The sequence below is a fragment of the Podarcis melisellensis genome (genome assembly GCF_964234715.1).
Source record: "Podarcis melisellensis genome assembly, chromosome: 12".
Taxonomy (NCBI): Eukaryota; Metazoa; Chordata; class Lepidosauria; order Squamata; family Lacertidae; genus Podarcis; species Podarcis melisellensis.
The window spans coordinates 15,270,151-15,287,596 of NC_138544.1; the positions used below are offsets into that span (position 1 = coordinate 15,270,151).

General features: G+C 41.5%; 1 protein-coding gene across 1 annotated transcript in view; it reads right to left on the reverse strand.

Moving 5' to 3' along the window:
- LOC309353560 (collagen alpha-6(VI) chain-like) overlaps positions 1 to 17,446 on the reverse strand; it is a 74,433-nt gene that overhangs the window by 31,269 nt on the left and 25,718 nt on the right. The window contains exons 8-20 of the mRNA XM_081882898.1: positions 15,929 to 16,504; positions 14,132 to 14,698; positions 11,500 to 11,849; positions 10,736 to 10,814; positions 7,548 to 7,693; positions 6,895 to 6,987; positions 5,936 to 5,989; positions 5,784 to 5,855; positions 5,650 to 5,676; positions 3,875 to 3,919; positions 3,742 to 3,795; positions 1,501 to 1,563; positions 922 to 987 (exon numbers count right to left, since the gene is read on the reverse strand). Of these exons, the coding sequence (XP_081739024.1) occupies positions 922 to 987; positions 1,501 to 1,563; positions 3,742 to 3,795; positions 3,875 to 3,919; positions 5,650 to 5,676; positions 5,784 to 5,855; positions 5,936 to 5,989; positions 6,895 to 6,987; positions 7,548 to 7,693; positions 10,736 to 10,814; positions 11,500 to 11,849; positions 14,132 to 14,698; positions 15,929 to 16,504 (2,192 nt within the window). The remainder of the gene's footprint in view (positions 1 to 921; positions 988 to 1,500; positions 1,564 to 3,741; positions 3,796 to 3,874; positions 3,920 to 5,649; positions 5,677 to 5,783; positions 5,856 to 5,935; positions 5,990 to 6,894; positions 6,988 to 7,547; positions 7,694 to 10,735; positions 10,815 to 11,499; positions 11,850 to 14,131; positions 14,699 to 15,928; positions 16,505 to 17,446) is intronic.

Genomic DNA, 17,446 nt, shown 5'->3' on the forward strand with positions numbered 1-17,446 from the left:
CCCCTACAAGCCCCCTATCTGTGCTGGTTCTTGTACCAATGGTTGAACAATTGATATATATGAAGATTACTGGGAAGCTTTTAATGTGTGGCGTTTTCTGGTATTTTTGTATATTCTGTTGGAAACCACACAGAGTGGCTGGGGCACCAAAAATAATTTTTTATTATTTACCACTAGGGTTGTCAGAGAATTCCAATGAAAACAGAAACGGGAGCAGTAATTGCTGATTTTTGCATATTTGTCCCATGTCCAGTACAGAAATCAATCCATTTGTGGTTTCTATTGTATTCAGTACACAAATGAGAAGTAACTGATTGTTTCCTGCCCCTATTTCACTTCCTTTGCATCTGAATTAACGGGGTAGAATTGTTAGGATATTTCCATTCCACCTTAAAAGGGAGCAGGCTTTGTGAGTCACAAAGTCTGCGTATTTCCTGTCCACAGGATGTTTATGTTTCCTGTTGCTTTCGTCTCTCTCTCTCGGTGCCTGAACACGCTAGCAGGCGGTCATGTTTTTCTTTGTTCTGACCAACGCTGAATAAACTTTCTAAATAATGCTCTCCTGAGTGCAACTTTTATATAATATAATCAGAAAACAATTTTTGTAATTTACTCAATTAATTATGTAAGTTATGTAATATTGCCATGGTGGGTAGTGAGACAAACACAATAGTTTTTGGCGGAAGCTGAACTGTAGCAGAAGAGAAACAGTGATGCTACCAATTAAATTCTTCTAATTAAATGAATTGAAAGTTCTTATCTAAAGCTGTGATTAATGCATCAAATTATTCATCAAATCAATTTATCCATTTTGCTTGCTGTCATCTTTATTTATTCTTCGATACCTTATAGTAAGGACTGAACTTTCAAGTGTTCAAAAACAAAAGAGATATAAGCAAAGCTATAATTATCAATGGTTACCCTGCTCCCTTGTGAACCTTTGTAACCTTTTGCTCCTTCTACATCATTATCCGCTCCAGAATCTCCCTAAATAAATAAAAAAATAAACTGAGGTTTACTTTCATGAAGATAAAACCAAAGTGTTGAATAATACACAGAGTAACACAAAAGTTGCCATTCAAGATCTGAGATATATCCACCCTTAAGGTTTTTAATTAGTTGAGAAGCATGCATTTTCTTTATATATAACAAGAATATTGTAGCGCCCTTTCATATTACTGCTGAATTGGAGCAAATGTCAATCAGGTCCCCCCCCCCCCGGATTGACATTTGTTCCGATTTATCGCTAAAGAGCGGATTTTCCAGAAGAAAGTGGTGGATCAAGGGCAAAACCACTTGAGTTGGACCCATGCCTGGAAAACATTGGACAAGCAGAAAACTGCTTGGACCCTTGGTTTCTAGGCAGAGGACAAACGCAAGACTGGGCGAGCCCTAAGAGGGGCTGTTGATATGTATTTTAGTGCATTATAAATACAATCAGAAACTGCCAACCATATGTATGGTGTAGTAGTATGTTCATGGAGTGCGGAGAATACTTACAGGATCTCCCTGGAAGCCTTTCTGACCTTCATCACCAGGAAGTCCACTTGGTCCTGGGCTGCCCTGGAGATGTAAAATAGTTCTGTGAAAACCTCCCAGATTGTTTTGATTTGTGGCTGTTTCAAAACCGAGAGAGTTGGGACCTTGCTACCCTTTCCTGTACGGTGAGGCTGCCCTTTGTAACCTTCACAATTGACTTTTCTAATGTCCTTGATATACGGCTGCACTGAAATATGACCCAGAATCTGCAGGTGGTACAAAATGCTACTGCTAATGAATATTGAGGGACGCGGGTGGCGCTGTGGGTTAAACCACAGAGCCTAGGACTTGCCAATCAGAAGGTTGGCGGTTCGAATCCCCGCGACGGGGTGAGCTCCCGTTGCTCGGTCTCTGCTCCTGCCCACCTAGCAGTTTGAAAGCATGTCAAAGTGCAAGTAGATAAATAGGTACCGCTCCGGCAGGAAGGTAAACGGCGTTTCCGTGCGCTGCTCTGGTTCGCACGGCCAATAAAGCGAGATGAGTGCCGCAACCTCAGAATCGGTCATGACTGGACCTAATGATCAGGGGTCCCTTTACCTTTACTTTAATGAATACTGAGAAGTGAGGGCATAACCAACTTCTTTTGCAACAGCTGCACTGGGTGCCTGCAAGCTTCTGGACCCATTTCAGGAGGCTGATGTTTACTGTTAAAGGCCTTCATGCACGAGCCTCCATATCGCTTTGTTCCACTAGTAACACCCTGCTCTATATGCATTCATTACATGAAATACATATCAAAGGTAAGGAGCTGGGCATTCCCTGAAGCGTCCCTCAAGACTGTGGAATGGTCTCCTGGTGGAGGTCAGAGATTCTTCTATTTCAGCCTTTTGTTCGGACTATTAAAGCCATTTATTTCAGGTGACATTTGGCTGACTGATTCTATTGGATGCCATGATTTTCAGTGGTGGCTGGGACATGCTAACTAATACTGAAGGAATGGGTTTCCCAAACCCAAAACTGACTGTGCAGGGAGTTTAAAACTGCACCCAAATCCCTATTTTTCCTTAGCTAAAATCCATTAACTTGAGCTCTGAGTCAATGTATAAACAAAAACCCAGCTGTATAAATAAGTGCTCAGAGCCCTCTCCTTTATCAGTTTATGACGGCAAGGATGACCTTGGCTGCTCCAGTAGAGTAGGGATGACATGTCTAGGTCTTATCTTATGTCCTGACCACACTCTGACACACAGACCTAGTCCAGGAACAGCGCCAGAGTGTGTTCTTGGAGTTGGTGACCTCTTGCTCCAAGATAAGAGTAGGAACAGGAATACCCTTTTATGGTCAGAAGTACAGGAAGGAATACCCTTTTATGGTTAAGAGTGCTGGAGCAGGAACATCTGTGATGTCAACCTGCGTGTACAAGCTGACGTGCTTGGATTCCTGGGGAAGGGGGAGAGGGTGTCTGGAGGATATATATACTGCATGAAATTTCTCATTTCTTTGGACTTGATGTGAGCTGACCACACAAGTGCCTTCTGCTATCCGGAGAGCAGAATAAACTCTTTCTCTGAACCAACCCTCGGTGTCATTTGACTTCCTTCCTCCCGTCTGGGAGCAACGCTCACCCAACCAATCGGTAAAGTCCAATAATGCTACAATACAATTATATCCTGTTCTCAATTAAGCCATTTTAAACCATGTGGAACACATTTTTCTTTGTTGTTGTTTTGTTGTAAATGTCATTTGTGGTTTTCGTGCCTTCAGGTGCCATCAAACTGGTGTGGAATAGCTCGGTTTGGCGAGAGATAGTTAGCTTGGGGCATCTGATAGATTTTGTAATATTTACAAGGTCACAAAAAGTACAGCATCTTTCCAGATGGGAGATGCCACTCAGTACAGGCAGTTCAGAAACTTTCCCCCCAAAAGGAAAGCCATATATATTTTCCCCAGATTATCATATACGGAAACTGAGAAGCCCACCAAACAAAATGCAAAGCTCACAATGACTACAATGTGTCCCTGTCAAAATTTAGTGCCAACATTTTATGAATGAAATTGCAATCTTCCCATGCATGATACATAGACATTTTTTTCAATATCTTAGGAAGCCCAGCTATCCTAAACTTCTTATTAGTCTGTGCATACGAAACCTATTCCTTTCCTTTGAGAATTATGTAAAAGTTCCTCACTTATACAGTACACTGGCTTACCAACTCTGCTCAATGTCAAACTTGGAAGCAATGATAGAATTTGAAAATATACCTGCAGGCCTGCATCCCCCTTTTCTCCTTGGTGTCCTGGGAGTCCATGTGATCCCTTGAAGAAGATTTTGAAAATTAAATTATTTCCAGAGTTAAAAAAAGACTGTGACACAAGGAGATGGAAAATAACTTACCTCTTCTCCCTGAATTCCATCAAGTCCATCATCCCCTTTCTCTCCCTAAGAGAACAAAACCAGGCAATGAGTTACTCAGAATAATCAGCCTGCATAAACAGTTCAAGAAAAGTAGAATCTTTGTCAACTCCAGCACCTGACCAAAGCCTAATAAGGATTTTTATGAATAGTGTCAGGAGCTCGTCCTACACTCGAGTAGGACCCTGGCAGGGACACATGCCCAATTGGCATGTACTCTCCCTCCTGGTCTTTTGTTTGGGAGCTTCAAAAGCTTTCTTCTGCCTGAACATCACAGCGACCGATGCCAACAGGCATCGGCACACTTAGGGATCCGAAGAGTCTTCGCAGCTTGCGTGACAAACCTCAGCAACTCTGCATTTTGGCTAATCTACTTTATTTACATATAAACACACATGGAGCACTGCAACATGGCTCCCTCTCTCTCTAGCATCAGACAGCAAAGAGAGAGAAAAGGACAATAGTCCCACTTCACGGAACACAGTAACACAAACATCCTGTCTCTGTCACTTCCCACTTTGTGGAGTCAAAACATACACCGTCATGTGATAGACAACAATCCCATGACTGCAATCATGGAGCAGGAATTCTAACAATTTTTAGGGCCCCCCTCCTTGACCCAGTGTCTCTCTATGATCCCCTCCAAAATCTGCAATGTTATCTGTCTCTAGTTTCACATCCTTTCCCACCTTTTCTAAAGACCTAACCTCAGCCCAGAACTAAGAAATATAAAATATGCAACTGAGCCAGTTGTTTACATTAGTTTACTTTGCCCATAACAGTAAGAATTCTGTTTTGTTAAGCTAGTCATAAAAAAACCTTCCAGTTGGGGGAGGGAAATAACTCACTTCTGGCAACCTTATACAAAACAGAGACCAGAAGGTTTTGAATTGGCTCTTCCTATGCCATCATTATAGATGTGAATCCTAGATTCATAGCCCATAATTTGCCACTTACTCTCGGGTTGCAGAGCTAACAGAAGGGGAAACAGTGCAGAGCAGGGGCTGGTGATTGGGGTGTGATGGCCAATGGCCAACTGTGGCTGTGACATGTTGGGAAAGGCCTGGTGGGCTGGCCAGAGAGGGCCTGGTGGACCAGTTGAAGTCCCCAGGCTGAAGACTTCCCAAGACTAATGCAGGGCTTTGCCTCACTGATTGGGAACCTACCTTTGCCTATGAGAAGGCAAAATCGTTTTGGTATCCGATATCTAACAAGTGAGTGGGTTCCAGTTCCTCTTTCATTCAAAACAATCTGAGACAAATCACACCTCAAGTGGCATGGGTGGAACTCCACATGGAACTCCACCATGCATCTTGGCAAGGTTATATATTTAAGAGGAATGGAGGCGAAGGGCTCAGTCCTTTCGACACTAGCCATTTTTGTATTCAAATTCCTCTCTCCCTTTCTCCTGTAGCTTTCATATTTATATCTATAATAGTAAGTGTGCATCTGGAACCCTACGTGGAGGAAAGCATATGCAAGGATTTTGAGAAGAAAATGCAGTTGGTGGGGACTCTTATGTTGTCACACCCTAACTCAAAATTTGTGTTTCTTGAGGCTGCTCCTCATTAAAAAATAATAATAATAATGGTGCTTTTTAACACTCATTTCATGTAATATGTAGCTCATCCATTGTTGTTGTCATCATCATTATCATTATAATTCCAGGAATAGGTTTATAAATCTTTCACATTCACCAAACAATCCCAATGTTTTTGCAGACATAAGACAGCACAGACAACATTTTCTCACTGCACCTTTCTTCCAGTTCGGCCTTGTAGCCCCTGAAATATTAAAAACAAAACAAAACAGGTGTTCATTAAATGACAAAACAAAACATTACAAAATCCGTCTTTTGATTATTACTTTAATTGCTTAAGTGTATTCCTACCTTCATTCCTTGACTGCCTGGGTCTCCCCTATAGCCTTGGGGTCCCTCTGGCCCAGGGAATCCCCTGGAACCCTAAAAGAGAAAGATGATGTCAGTGGAAACAAGGACCCTATTATGGACTGAAAAATTATTTCAACGTTGATATAACTTACTGGCTCGCCATCCTCTCCTGTATATCCCCAATGGCCGGACAAACCAGTAGATCCCTGAAATTTTTTTAATAAAGAAGGTCAATACTGAAATTTGGGGAGCATTCAGATGAAGTGGTTTCTCTAAGAGTGGCTCGATATTTAGGAAAAGGTGCAGTCTGATAAATGCAACTTCAGTATTCTAGAGTGTAGAATATTTGCATGCAAGTTGGAGGCTCTTTTACTTTTTCTAAAATTGAAGGGACCTCGTACATTACAAGGGTTTATCTGGGATGCACAAAGCGTTGTATTGTTTTTGATATTTTGTTGGAAGCTGCCCAGAGTGGTTGGGGAGACCCAGTCAGATGGGTGGGGTATAAATAATAAATTATTATTATTACTACTACTATTATTATTATTCACTAAAACATTACCACTGCATGGAAGGCTGCCTTCATTTCCTATACAGTTGTACCTTGGAAGTCAAACGGAATCCATTCCAGAAGTCCGTTCGACTTCTGAAACGTTCGGAAACCAAAGTGTGGCTTCTGATTGGCTGCAGGTAGCTCCCGCAGCGAATCGGAAGCCATGGAAGCCCCATCAGACATTCAGCTTCCAAAAGAACGTTCAAAAACCGGAACATTCACTTCCGGATTTCAATCATTCAGGAGCCCATTTGTTCGGGAGCCAAGGCGTTCGAGATCCAAGGTACGACTGTAGTTTGAAATATCAAATCTTAACTTGCAGAATTAATAAACAATAAAATCCAAGCATTTCTGTTTTCCTTGATTAGCGTCCGGCAAGTTTCTACAAGCTAAATATTGGATTTAAAATATAAGTTATTTTATCAGTGGCATATTAACTCCTTGAATGTTCAAATTAGGAAACTGGTAAAGGCTTCCACACGAAAGATACTGCATGTGGAAAGGAGTCAACATACATAGATGGTTGTAATAAATTAAATTATGCAAAAACATCCATACCTGTGATCCAATTTTCCCTTTTGGTCCGCGGGGCCCTTCCTCTGGCATACACGTACAGAATTTGCAGCAGCATGTTCTCTCAGCAATTTGTGCCTTAAAAAGAGGAAATTGTCACAGATGAAACATATATCCTTAGAGTATTCCTGTAGCTTTAAACGTGATGAGAATTGAAATCACTGCACCCCATACCAATCACTTATTTTCTGGTCAAAGGTAAAAGTTAAAGGACCCCTGAACGGTTAAGTCCAGTCAAAGGTGGCTATGGAGGTGTGGCGCTCATCTTGCTTTAAGCCAAGGGAGCTGGCGTTTGTCCTCAGACAGCTTTCTGGATCATGTGGCCAGCAAGACTAAACCACTTCCAGTGCAACGGAACACCATGACGGAAACCAGTGCGCACGGAAATGCTGTTTACCTTCCTGCCATAGCAGTACCTATTTTTTACGTGCACTGGCATGCTTTTGAACTGCCAGGTTGGCAGGAGCTGGGACAGAGCAACGGGAACTCACCCTGTAGCATGGATTTGAACTGCCCACCTTCCGATCGGCAAGCCAAAGAGGCTCAATGGTTTAGACCACAGCGCCGCCCACATCCCTGTTTATTTTCTGGTATGAGGACCATAAAGGAATGGACCTTTAAATGTCTTACAAACTTACCACAAAGGAAAACAGCCTGCTGGCAATATTTTGTGTACCCATGTTTAATTGCTTGTTATATCCAAATCCCTTTCCAAATTCAATTTCCAGAAGATCTGCAAAGTTGGTAACTCCTTCCAGAGCAACTGTTATTATTCCATCCAGTCCTATTTGAAACATTGGTTGTTAAAAATACGTTACACGTATCTGTTTCCCAGACTATTATTTGATCTCTTATTTTTCAATTCCTTATCCTGAAGGATTAACTCGCATGCTATGTATGATACGGTAACTAAAATGAGGAGAGTGAAGAATATATCATTTTTCACATTTCGTTTTGACAACTCTGGCCGGGACACCACTTAGTAGCAGATCAAAGAAGCAAAATAATTCTCTAACTTTCTGATTTGTTCGAACATCTTAGCACCCAAAATAGTTCTCACGGATGCAACAAATGGGATCTATAATTATATACAGCTACAGTTGTACCTTGGAAATAGAATGGAATCCGTTCCGGAAGTCGGCTCGACTTCCAAAACATTTGGAAACCGAAGCCTGGCTTCTGATTGGCTGCAGGAAGCTCCTACAGCCCACGGGAAGCCGCAGAAGCCCCGTCAGACGTTTGGCTTCCAAAAATAGTTTGCAAACCAGAACAGTCACTTCTGGGAATGCGGCGTTCGGGAGCCAAAACGTTTGAGAACGAAGGTGTTCAAAAACCAAGGTATGACTAATCATAAACAATATCAGAGTAGTTTCTAACAATGATATATGAAACCATACACTAAAAACATATAAAAATGTTAAAACTGGAAATCACCTATAATGGAAAGATGCATTATTGATTGCCTGATGGAATAGAAAAGTTTTCAGCAGGTATTTAAAAGTTAAACAAGAAGGCACACAATACTGGGCTGGTGACCCTAAGGCAGGGGTTGGCAGCCTAAGGCCCATGGGTCACAAGCGACTCACAAGGGTCATTTAACCGCCCCACGAACTGCCCCAAACCAAGCCGCCCGCTTGGCGAGTCCCTGCGTGCTGCGCTAAAGTGGCGCGGCATGGCGTGGTGTGGGGACTCACTTTCGTGGCGCGGGAAATCACATCTGCACATGACAGAAACCACGAGTGCAATCCAGCCCATGGAAGGATCTCCGCTGGAGTGAACCAGCCCCTGCCCTACGGCTTACTTTATTTTTGTCAAATGAGGCTTTCCAACCCAGGGAACAACCAGCAACACTCCAGCAGATGAGCTCAGTGATCAAGCTGGGATATAAGGTATATGGGCAGACTGTGGTGCCACATGTTGGACCAATTGGAGCTTCCGAACCATGCGCAAAGGCAGCCCCACATTGAGCACATTGCAGTAATCCAACCTTAAGCCTACAAACACATGGACTACAGTGGTAGCTGTACATTGCAGAGATACATAACTGCCACACAGAACCAGAGTAGTCCAATGCTGAACCCATGCTCGAGATGTGCTGCGCACATCCTGAATGTCATGTACGGGAGTTCCCCTCTCCCTTCCGGTGGCTCACCGGTAAGAATGAATGAGCATTTGGTAGATTTATAGTCTTTTTATTACAGCATTCTGTTATGAGCACAAACAGGCAACTCTCTGCAAGGATATTAGCTGCCTACTCTGACTCTTCCTTGCGATTTCAGCAGCAAGGAGTGTGCCAAATGGAAGTTCCTCTCCCCCTGCATCTCCTTTGTTTTCTGACACGCTTAGACCTCCGTGTTTGGGGGAAGGGAGGGAATTCCTCCCCACTCTCGATTGATGTATCGCCCAGCTGCTACCTCCCTTCTGGTTGCTTAGCTACTACATCATAGCTGGACATCTCCTTTCTCAACTGTGCTGCCTCTGTGTCTCCCTGCTTCTGGAGATGCTGGAAGCAAAGGGGGGGCAAATATTCCCCCTCCTCTTTTGTTAGGATCCGATCTTCCTGTGATTGCATCCCCCATCTTCCGATTCAGACCAGCCCCTGACACTTAATAATAATAATAATAATAATAATTTATTATTTATACCCCACCCATCTGGCTGGGTTTCCCCAGCCACTCTGGGCAGCTTCCAACAAAACACTAAAATACAATTACCTATTAAACATTAAAAGCTTCCCTAAACAGGGCTGCCTTCAGATGTCTTCTAAAAGTTTGCTAGTTCTTTTTCTCTTTGACATCTGGTGGGAGGGCATTCCACAGGGCAGGAATAAGAATGTTATTATAGATTAATGCAACAAAAAATGTATATACCGCTCGGTCATTTATTACCTTGAAGAGTCTCCATTTTCTATCCCTTGAATGTCAAGGAATTCCTCCCTCCAGTCTTTTGATCTGAACAGTTCTGCTACTCTGGGGATGAACTGAAGGCACATGACACAGAAATCTTGATGAAGCTACATGGGGTTGAGTTTGGTTAGTGCCAGGACAGCAGACTTCCCAAGTGAGTCCTGCTGGTGCACTTCCCACAGGTGACTAATGAAAAGAGTATGCTAGACTAGATGGACCATTGACCTCATCCAGTAGGCCCTTTGTATGTTCTTAGTGCCTTACATATGTCACCTTGCACAACACCTTATTGTTATAGCTGTAACTTATCTGCACTATTTAATGAAATTAAAAGACGCCTGCTTCTTGGGAGAAAAGCAATGACAAACCTAGACAGCATCTTAAAAAGTAGAGACATCACCTTGGCAACAAAGGTCCGTATAGTAAAAGCTATGGTTTTCCCAGTAGTGATGTATGGAAGTGAAAGCTGGACCATAAAGAAGGCTGATCGCCAAAGAATCGATGCTTTTGAATTATGGTGCTGGAGGAGACTCTTGAGAGTCCCATGGACTGCAAAAAGATCAAACCGATCCATTCTGAAGGAAATCAGCCCTGAGTCCTCACTGGAACGACAGTTCGTGAAGCTGAGGCTCCAATACTTTGGCCACCTCATGAGAAGAGAAGACTCCCTGGAAAAGACCCTGATGTTGGGAAAGATGGAGGGCACAAGGAGAAGGGGACGACATAGGACGAGATGGTTGGATAGTGTTCTCGAACCTACCAGCATGAGTCTGACCAAACTGTGGGAGGCAGTGGAAGACAGGAGTGCCTGGTGTGCTCTGGTCCATGGGGTCATGAAGAGTCGGACACGACTAAAGGACTAAACAACAACAACAACAATCTGCGCTAAAACAATTTTATTCTGATTTTATGTAACATACCCTTTTTTCGAAGTTCTTCCGATTTCTTTTTAAGTACTTCTTTGTCAGCATCCAAGCCATCAGAGAAAACAAGCAAAACCTAAAAAGTATTAGAAAGGAAAGACTGAAACAGCAACTGTATATACCCTAAAAGCAACAAGATATATGAAAGTATGGTGCAACTTCATTCATCAAATAGTCTAATGGCTAGCTAGACTGAAAGAATAACCGCACATCTGGGGAATGGATTTTTTTAGATAAAGTAGAACTAGGGATGGAGGAGAAAGTTCATTCAGTGCGCATTTAAATACATAATCCAAATGGCAGCTGTCTTTTGAAAGCTGTACTTTTCTGAATTTTGTGATTTGGTTCCTCAATCAAAATATGTACAAAATGTATATATGCCACACATATATTAGTGAAAATAATATACCAACATTCATTAGGGAAATATGATTCCAAAAATGCATATTTTAGGAAGAACTGCATCCAAAAATATTGTTAGGAGAATGTGCTCTAAATTACAAACTTTCATCCAGATCTTTTGAATTTATTTTTTTTTAAGTGATGCAGAAATGTGATTAACTGAATTTAAGATAGGAAAAAGGAGAATCTAAGAGAAGCTGAAGATTTGTTCCTTCTTAGTTAAGACTGACAGGCGACTACAAAGTAGATACAGTGATGGAGATTCGGATTATTCCGAAGGGTTAGCTGGCAAGTATGCAATAAAAAAACCTGCTTACACAGCATTTAAGTACCATCTGTTGCGCATCAGAATAACTTACCTGGCTTCGCATGTGATTACCAGATACATTTTCAAATACGTTCCAAAGGCTGTCTAGGAATTTGACATTGAGATATGATGGGCCGTTCAGCCTAACTTTCCGGAGATCGTCTAGGATTTTTTCATGGTCAACTTGGAGTGTCCGCAGAAAAGGTGTGTCAGTATTTTCTATTAGATTTGCCACACTGAACTGTGTTTTTGTTCCTTTGTTGCAACTCACAGCCCCATAAGATGTAAAGTCTTTTAAAATATCAGGGAGATAAGTCTCCAAAAGATGCTGCTCATTGAAAATATGGTCTCCTGCTTTCTGAGATGAGATATCAAATCCAATAACGACATCCATAAAACATACTGTTTTAGGGAAACACAAAGATTAAAAATTTTTTATCACAAATTAATTTTAAAAGTAAACCCTGGAAGAAGATAGGTACAGAAGGAGCAGTGCAGAACTGTATTCTAACAAACTCGAACCATTTATCCTTTGAGATTGGTTACTTCTAAGTATCTCAGGTGATATCTAGAGAAACATCTGCAAGGAATAGGATGTGAATTAGAAATAACTAGGAAGCTAATGCAGCAACAGGAGGAAACTATGAACACATCAACAATGGAGTTTGGGAAACCAATTTTTGGAAAAATTGTATTAAATGTGCTTTAATTTGTGGTTGATTTGAAAAAAAAAGGAAAATCAATAAAAGCGGTTTAGCCTCAAAAAATAAATAAAAATAAAATTCAACTGGCCAACCATACATACATTGAAATGGACTTTATAAAATGATGCTTAGCAAATTTCATCAACAGAAAAAGTGATACTTTGAGCTGATGTACATATGCAGCAGAATCATCTGGTGCAGCTTTCCCCCCCTGGACCATAACACTGCACAGTGCAAGGGGAGGTACTCTTCCTGGACTATACCTGCAGCTAATCACCCTCACATAAAAATGATTAATGGAGAAGCGTATGTTAGAACCATTCTAGTTTATGTGTTAATCTTCAATATGCAGGGTGTGGGATAACCAGCCTCATATAATCAACATGCTCAAGTCTAGTTAATACATGAAGGGGTTAATACCATAAAGTAAACTGTCCTCCTTGGCTTAGCTATACCCACTTCCAGTCACTTTGGGAGAAACTAGGTAATCAAGCCTTTGTTCTTCCCCAGTCTACCTGAGAAGCACAATATATGAAGAGGTTTGAGCTGGTTGCTCCGCATGGCGCTCACAAGCCACTTGAGTTCCTATACCAATAATTTAGCCACTTTGTAACTAAGCCAAGTTTTACTGCCTGTGCAAGTTTCTGAAGCACATGAATTTGGCTTTGGAGAGTTTGTAAGTAAACTATTTCTTAAAACTTACTTTTCCAGACTGGTGGCTGGGAGCGGCCGCCGAGACCACATAACACCGGTCTTGAAAGACCTACATTGGCTCCCAGTACGTTTCTGAGCACAATTCCAAATGTTGGTGTTGACCTTTAAAGCCCTAAACGGCCTTGGCCAGGTATACCTGAAGGAGCATCTCTACCCTGAGGTCCAGCCCCGAGGGCCTTCTGGCGGTTCCCTCACTGCGAGAAGCAGAGGATCTTCTCGGCAGTGGCGCCCTCTGTGTGGAACGCCCTCCCATCAGATGTCAAAGAGATAAACAACTACCAGACTTTTAGAAGACATCTGAAGGCAGCCCTGTTTAGGGAAGCTTTTAATGTTTGATGTATTACAGTACTTTAATATTTTTTTTGGAAGCCGCCCAGAGTGGCTGGGGAAGCCCAACCAGATGGGTGGAGTATAAATAATAAATTATTATTATTATTATTATTATTATTATTATTATTATTATTATTTTGGGAGAAGGTGGAAACCTTGGAAAGAAACTTTTTAAGGGGACATTCTGCAACTCACTTTAGAGGGCAGACATATTTTAAAGGTCTAACAGCCTATATCTTTTCTCTTACCAAAGCCAACACAGGGAAGGTGTTGGGCTGCTTGTTTTTAAATGGAACATTCACATATCAAGAAGAGTTTGGATTTGATATCCCGCTTTATCACTACCCGAAGGAGTCACAAAGCGGCTAACATTCTCCTTTCCCTTCCTCCCCCACAACAAACACTCTGAGAGGTGAGTGAGGCTGAGAGACTTCAGAGAAGTGTGACTGGCCCAAGGTCACCCAGCAGCTGCATGTGGAGGAGCGGAGACGCAAACCCGGTTCCCCAGATTACGAGTCTACCGCTCTTAACCACTACACCACACCAGCATTTTGGAGCATTACATTCAAGGAAAGGTGCCTGATATCTCAATCTGGTGCATGTATAGTAGATGTCCTCTTAGAATATTCAAAATGCTAGAAGTGGAAGGGACCAAAAGCTCACACTTCCAATATTTTGAATATTCCTTATATAAAATTATTATTTGAATAATAAAATTCAACACACATCTGACGTAAAGTTCCACCTGAGGTACTATTTCTGGGTTAGCGGAGTCTGTAACCTGAAGCGTATGTAACCTGAAGCGTATGTAACCTGAGGTACCACTGTAACGGCAATGGCGCTGAAAAAAAGTCCTTGCCCTTTATGAAAATATAAATCTATTTTTACATAAATAATGAAAGGAGATCTAAAATGTTGTTTTTGAACGGAGCTTACTTGCTTCACTTTTATCTTGACACACTTCTTTAGTTACGCGAGTTAGAATACTTGGCAGATCTGTGAAATTTGCCACAGAGTATATCCTGTCAGAGTCATCAGTTATCTCCATGAGTTTTGCCCGGTCAACCTTTCCCACTCCAATAGCGTGAATCTCGACACCATCGGCAGCCAGGGCTCTTGCACTGTCAGCAACAGGGTCATCGGAGACTCCATCTGTGATTAGCAGCAATTTGGGCACGACGACGTGTCTAGGTATTCTGCGTCTTGTGGAGTTGAAGAAGGCCTTCACTCCTTTGAGAGCCTCTCCAATGAATGTATTACCACCTTCCATCATTGTAACGCTAATAATTTTTTCTTGAAGTTCTCGTTTGTTCTGATAAGCGCCCAAACCAAATTCTTCTTCATATCGGTCAGCAAATTGGGCCATACCAACTCGCACGTTGTCATTATAATTAATTAAATCAAGCAGGTCTTTCAGGAAGACCTTCATCCTCTCGAAGTCTTTGGGGGGTATACTTCTGGAACCATCAATCAGGAAAACAAGATCAGCTTGGATCTCACATTCTGCAGGGGGGGAAACAATGTAAACCAAGATTTTTGTATTAGTATTGCAAAAAAAAAGGTGAAAATAAAATTCACATAGAATAACTTATTCCATGAAGGTTATCAAGTCCAGTCCACCAAAAGCTGTCTATTAAAAAGAGATGTCAATAGCTGCAGTAAGACTTTAAAACCATATGGTACCACCTTCTTCTGTATACTGAAAACCAAACTGAATGTTATTTTCCTCCCTCCCTCCCTCATTTAAGGAACAACAACAGAACCAACCATAACAAGTTTCTAGCCCAAATAGAAAAAGTGAAGGTAAGGGGAGGGGGACCCTTAAACTTTGAAACCTCTGCTCTTTTCCAGCTGAAAACTTGACACATCTCTGCGCTGCTCTTTCAACCTGCATCAAGAAGATGCAGGTAACCTCCATACAATATCTCATTTGGTGGTCTTCTGTGAGCTTTCTGAGGCAAACCGGCAGACAAAAATAGATCTCTATTGCATTTCAATGGGTCTTGATGAAGATGGCAAAGGAAGGCTAGTGGGGAATTTTTTCTTCTTCTAGGGTGTTCTGTGGTGTTCTAAGGTGTTCTAGAGGTGTTCTATGGTTTTACTTTGCATGCGTTCAGAGGAGTGCTGTGCTCAGACGTGTTTTCATTATTCTGTGATGGGGTTGCATTTCCTGGGCTTCAAAGGAATCAACAGATTTAGACACCCACCCACCATGTACAGTCCTTCTATCAAAGTTGACTGGGAGTAAAAGGTGAGAAAAAGAATATTCGGCATGAAATCTAATGTAGGAAAGTCATGTTTCCTGAAAGTTATTTTAACAGAGTAGAACAGGACATGATTAAACAGTTGAAGTCCTGATGACCAAAGCTCAAGGCTCATGAGCTGCCCTGAAATCTATAGATCATGGGCAGTGTGTACATTTAAAATAATAATAATAATAATAATAATAATAATAATAATAATAATAATGGCTAAAGGAAGGACTAAAATATAATGTAATTACAAATGGGTGAAGTGAAATTATCACAAGTCCATTATCTTATAACTGACAGAACAACCTTTTGAAAGAAAATGGGCAACTGGGGAATTGCCATGGAAAACTTTTCCATTTCCCAAATGTCTCTGGAAACACCAACTTTAACCACGCTACATATATGAGGATAGGCTGTTTCACCCCTACTACTGAAAAGCAACAACACGTAAACACAACAAAAGAGTAAGTCTGCACTTTACCTGGCCTTGAATTGTTGCATAGGTTATCTGATAATTTCTTGGATATGTTTTGCAGTCCTTCGAATGTGTCCACAAAATACTGGTTTTCTTCTGATCCAGCCATAGTCAAAAGTTCATCAAGTTTGGCTTCTTTTATCCCAATGGCCAAGATAGTAATTTTATCATCCCGGAGTTTTTTAGACACGTTCTCAAGCTTTTCTCTATCGTGGGATTCGCCATCGGTTATGACCATAAGAATTTGGGAAACGCCCCTGTGTTTCCGGCTGCCCCTTGCCTCAGTGAAAAGAGCTTTTGAATGTTCAAGAGCCTCAGCTGTGTATGTACTGCCCCCTAGATGTGTGTCACTCCTGATAGCATCAATGACTGCTGATTGTGTACTGTGGTCATCGAGATCAAACAGAATGTGTGGATCATCTGAAAATTTGAGAGCTCCGAACTGAACAAGCTCCTTGCCAACATTAGATTTATTCACAATGCCAATCATGAAGTTCTTCATGAGATCATAGTTGTTAGGACCAATGCTGCCAGAACTATCAATTACAAATACTATATCCAAACGCTCTAGCCTTTTGCACTCTGGAAAGCAAATGAGAGAAGATACCATCAATATTCATTAGTCATATTCAAACACCTTGTTACTCTTAGAAATGCAAGTTGATTGCACATGGCAAAGTAAAGAATGCAATATTTCTCATTACTGCAATTATGAATGAGTTCATCGCGATGGTGCCAATGTTATATTCTATATTTACCCAGAGTGCATGAAGTGTGCAACATTGTGAGATGAGTTGGATGTGTGTGCAAGCAGGTGGGTCGCCTGAGATGGAAAGATGCGCTTGCCAAAACCACCCAGCGAATTTGTGGCAACAAAAAAATCACAATTTGTAGCACAGTGAGCAACATTGCACTCCAATATTTGCAACTTTAGAAAATTGCTGTGTACATAACAATTCTATCTTTAGCCATAAAATATCTGTATTTCTTTACAGACCCGTTATAGAGAAGATTCAAGACCCCTATTTAAGAATCATTGAAGTGGTACATGATAGCATTAAGTCTATTTGTAAATAGACTATTTGTCTATTTGTAAACTATCATTTCAGTGCAGTAAATGATGCATGGAGGATCCTGGTATGACAAGTGAAGAAACACAATGCAGTTAGAAATGTATTATAGCTGAATCGGTGAAAGCTCAACACGGACATTTTGCGGGATTTGGGCCAGTTTCCTTTATCAAACAGCCTCAGCAGTAAAAGTGAAATACAAGCAATCTACTTTACAAAGTTATGGTCAGGATGAAAAGTGTAAATTGACGTTGCGTTTCATCCAGGACATTAAAAAAGACAGCATAAGGCAAAACAACTGAAGGTGGGAAAATGCTGAAAGAGGCACACCTCTCTAGCAAAAAAGAAAAGAAAAAAAGGTAAAGGACCCCTGGATGGTTAAGTCCAGTCAAAAGCAGCTATGGGGCTGCGGTGCTCATCTCACTTTCAGGCCGAGGGAGCTGGCGTTTGTCCA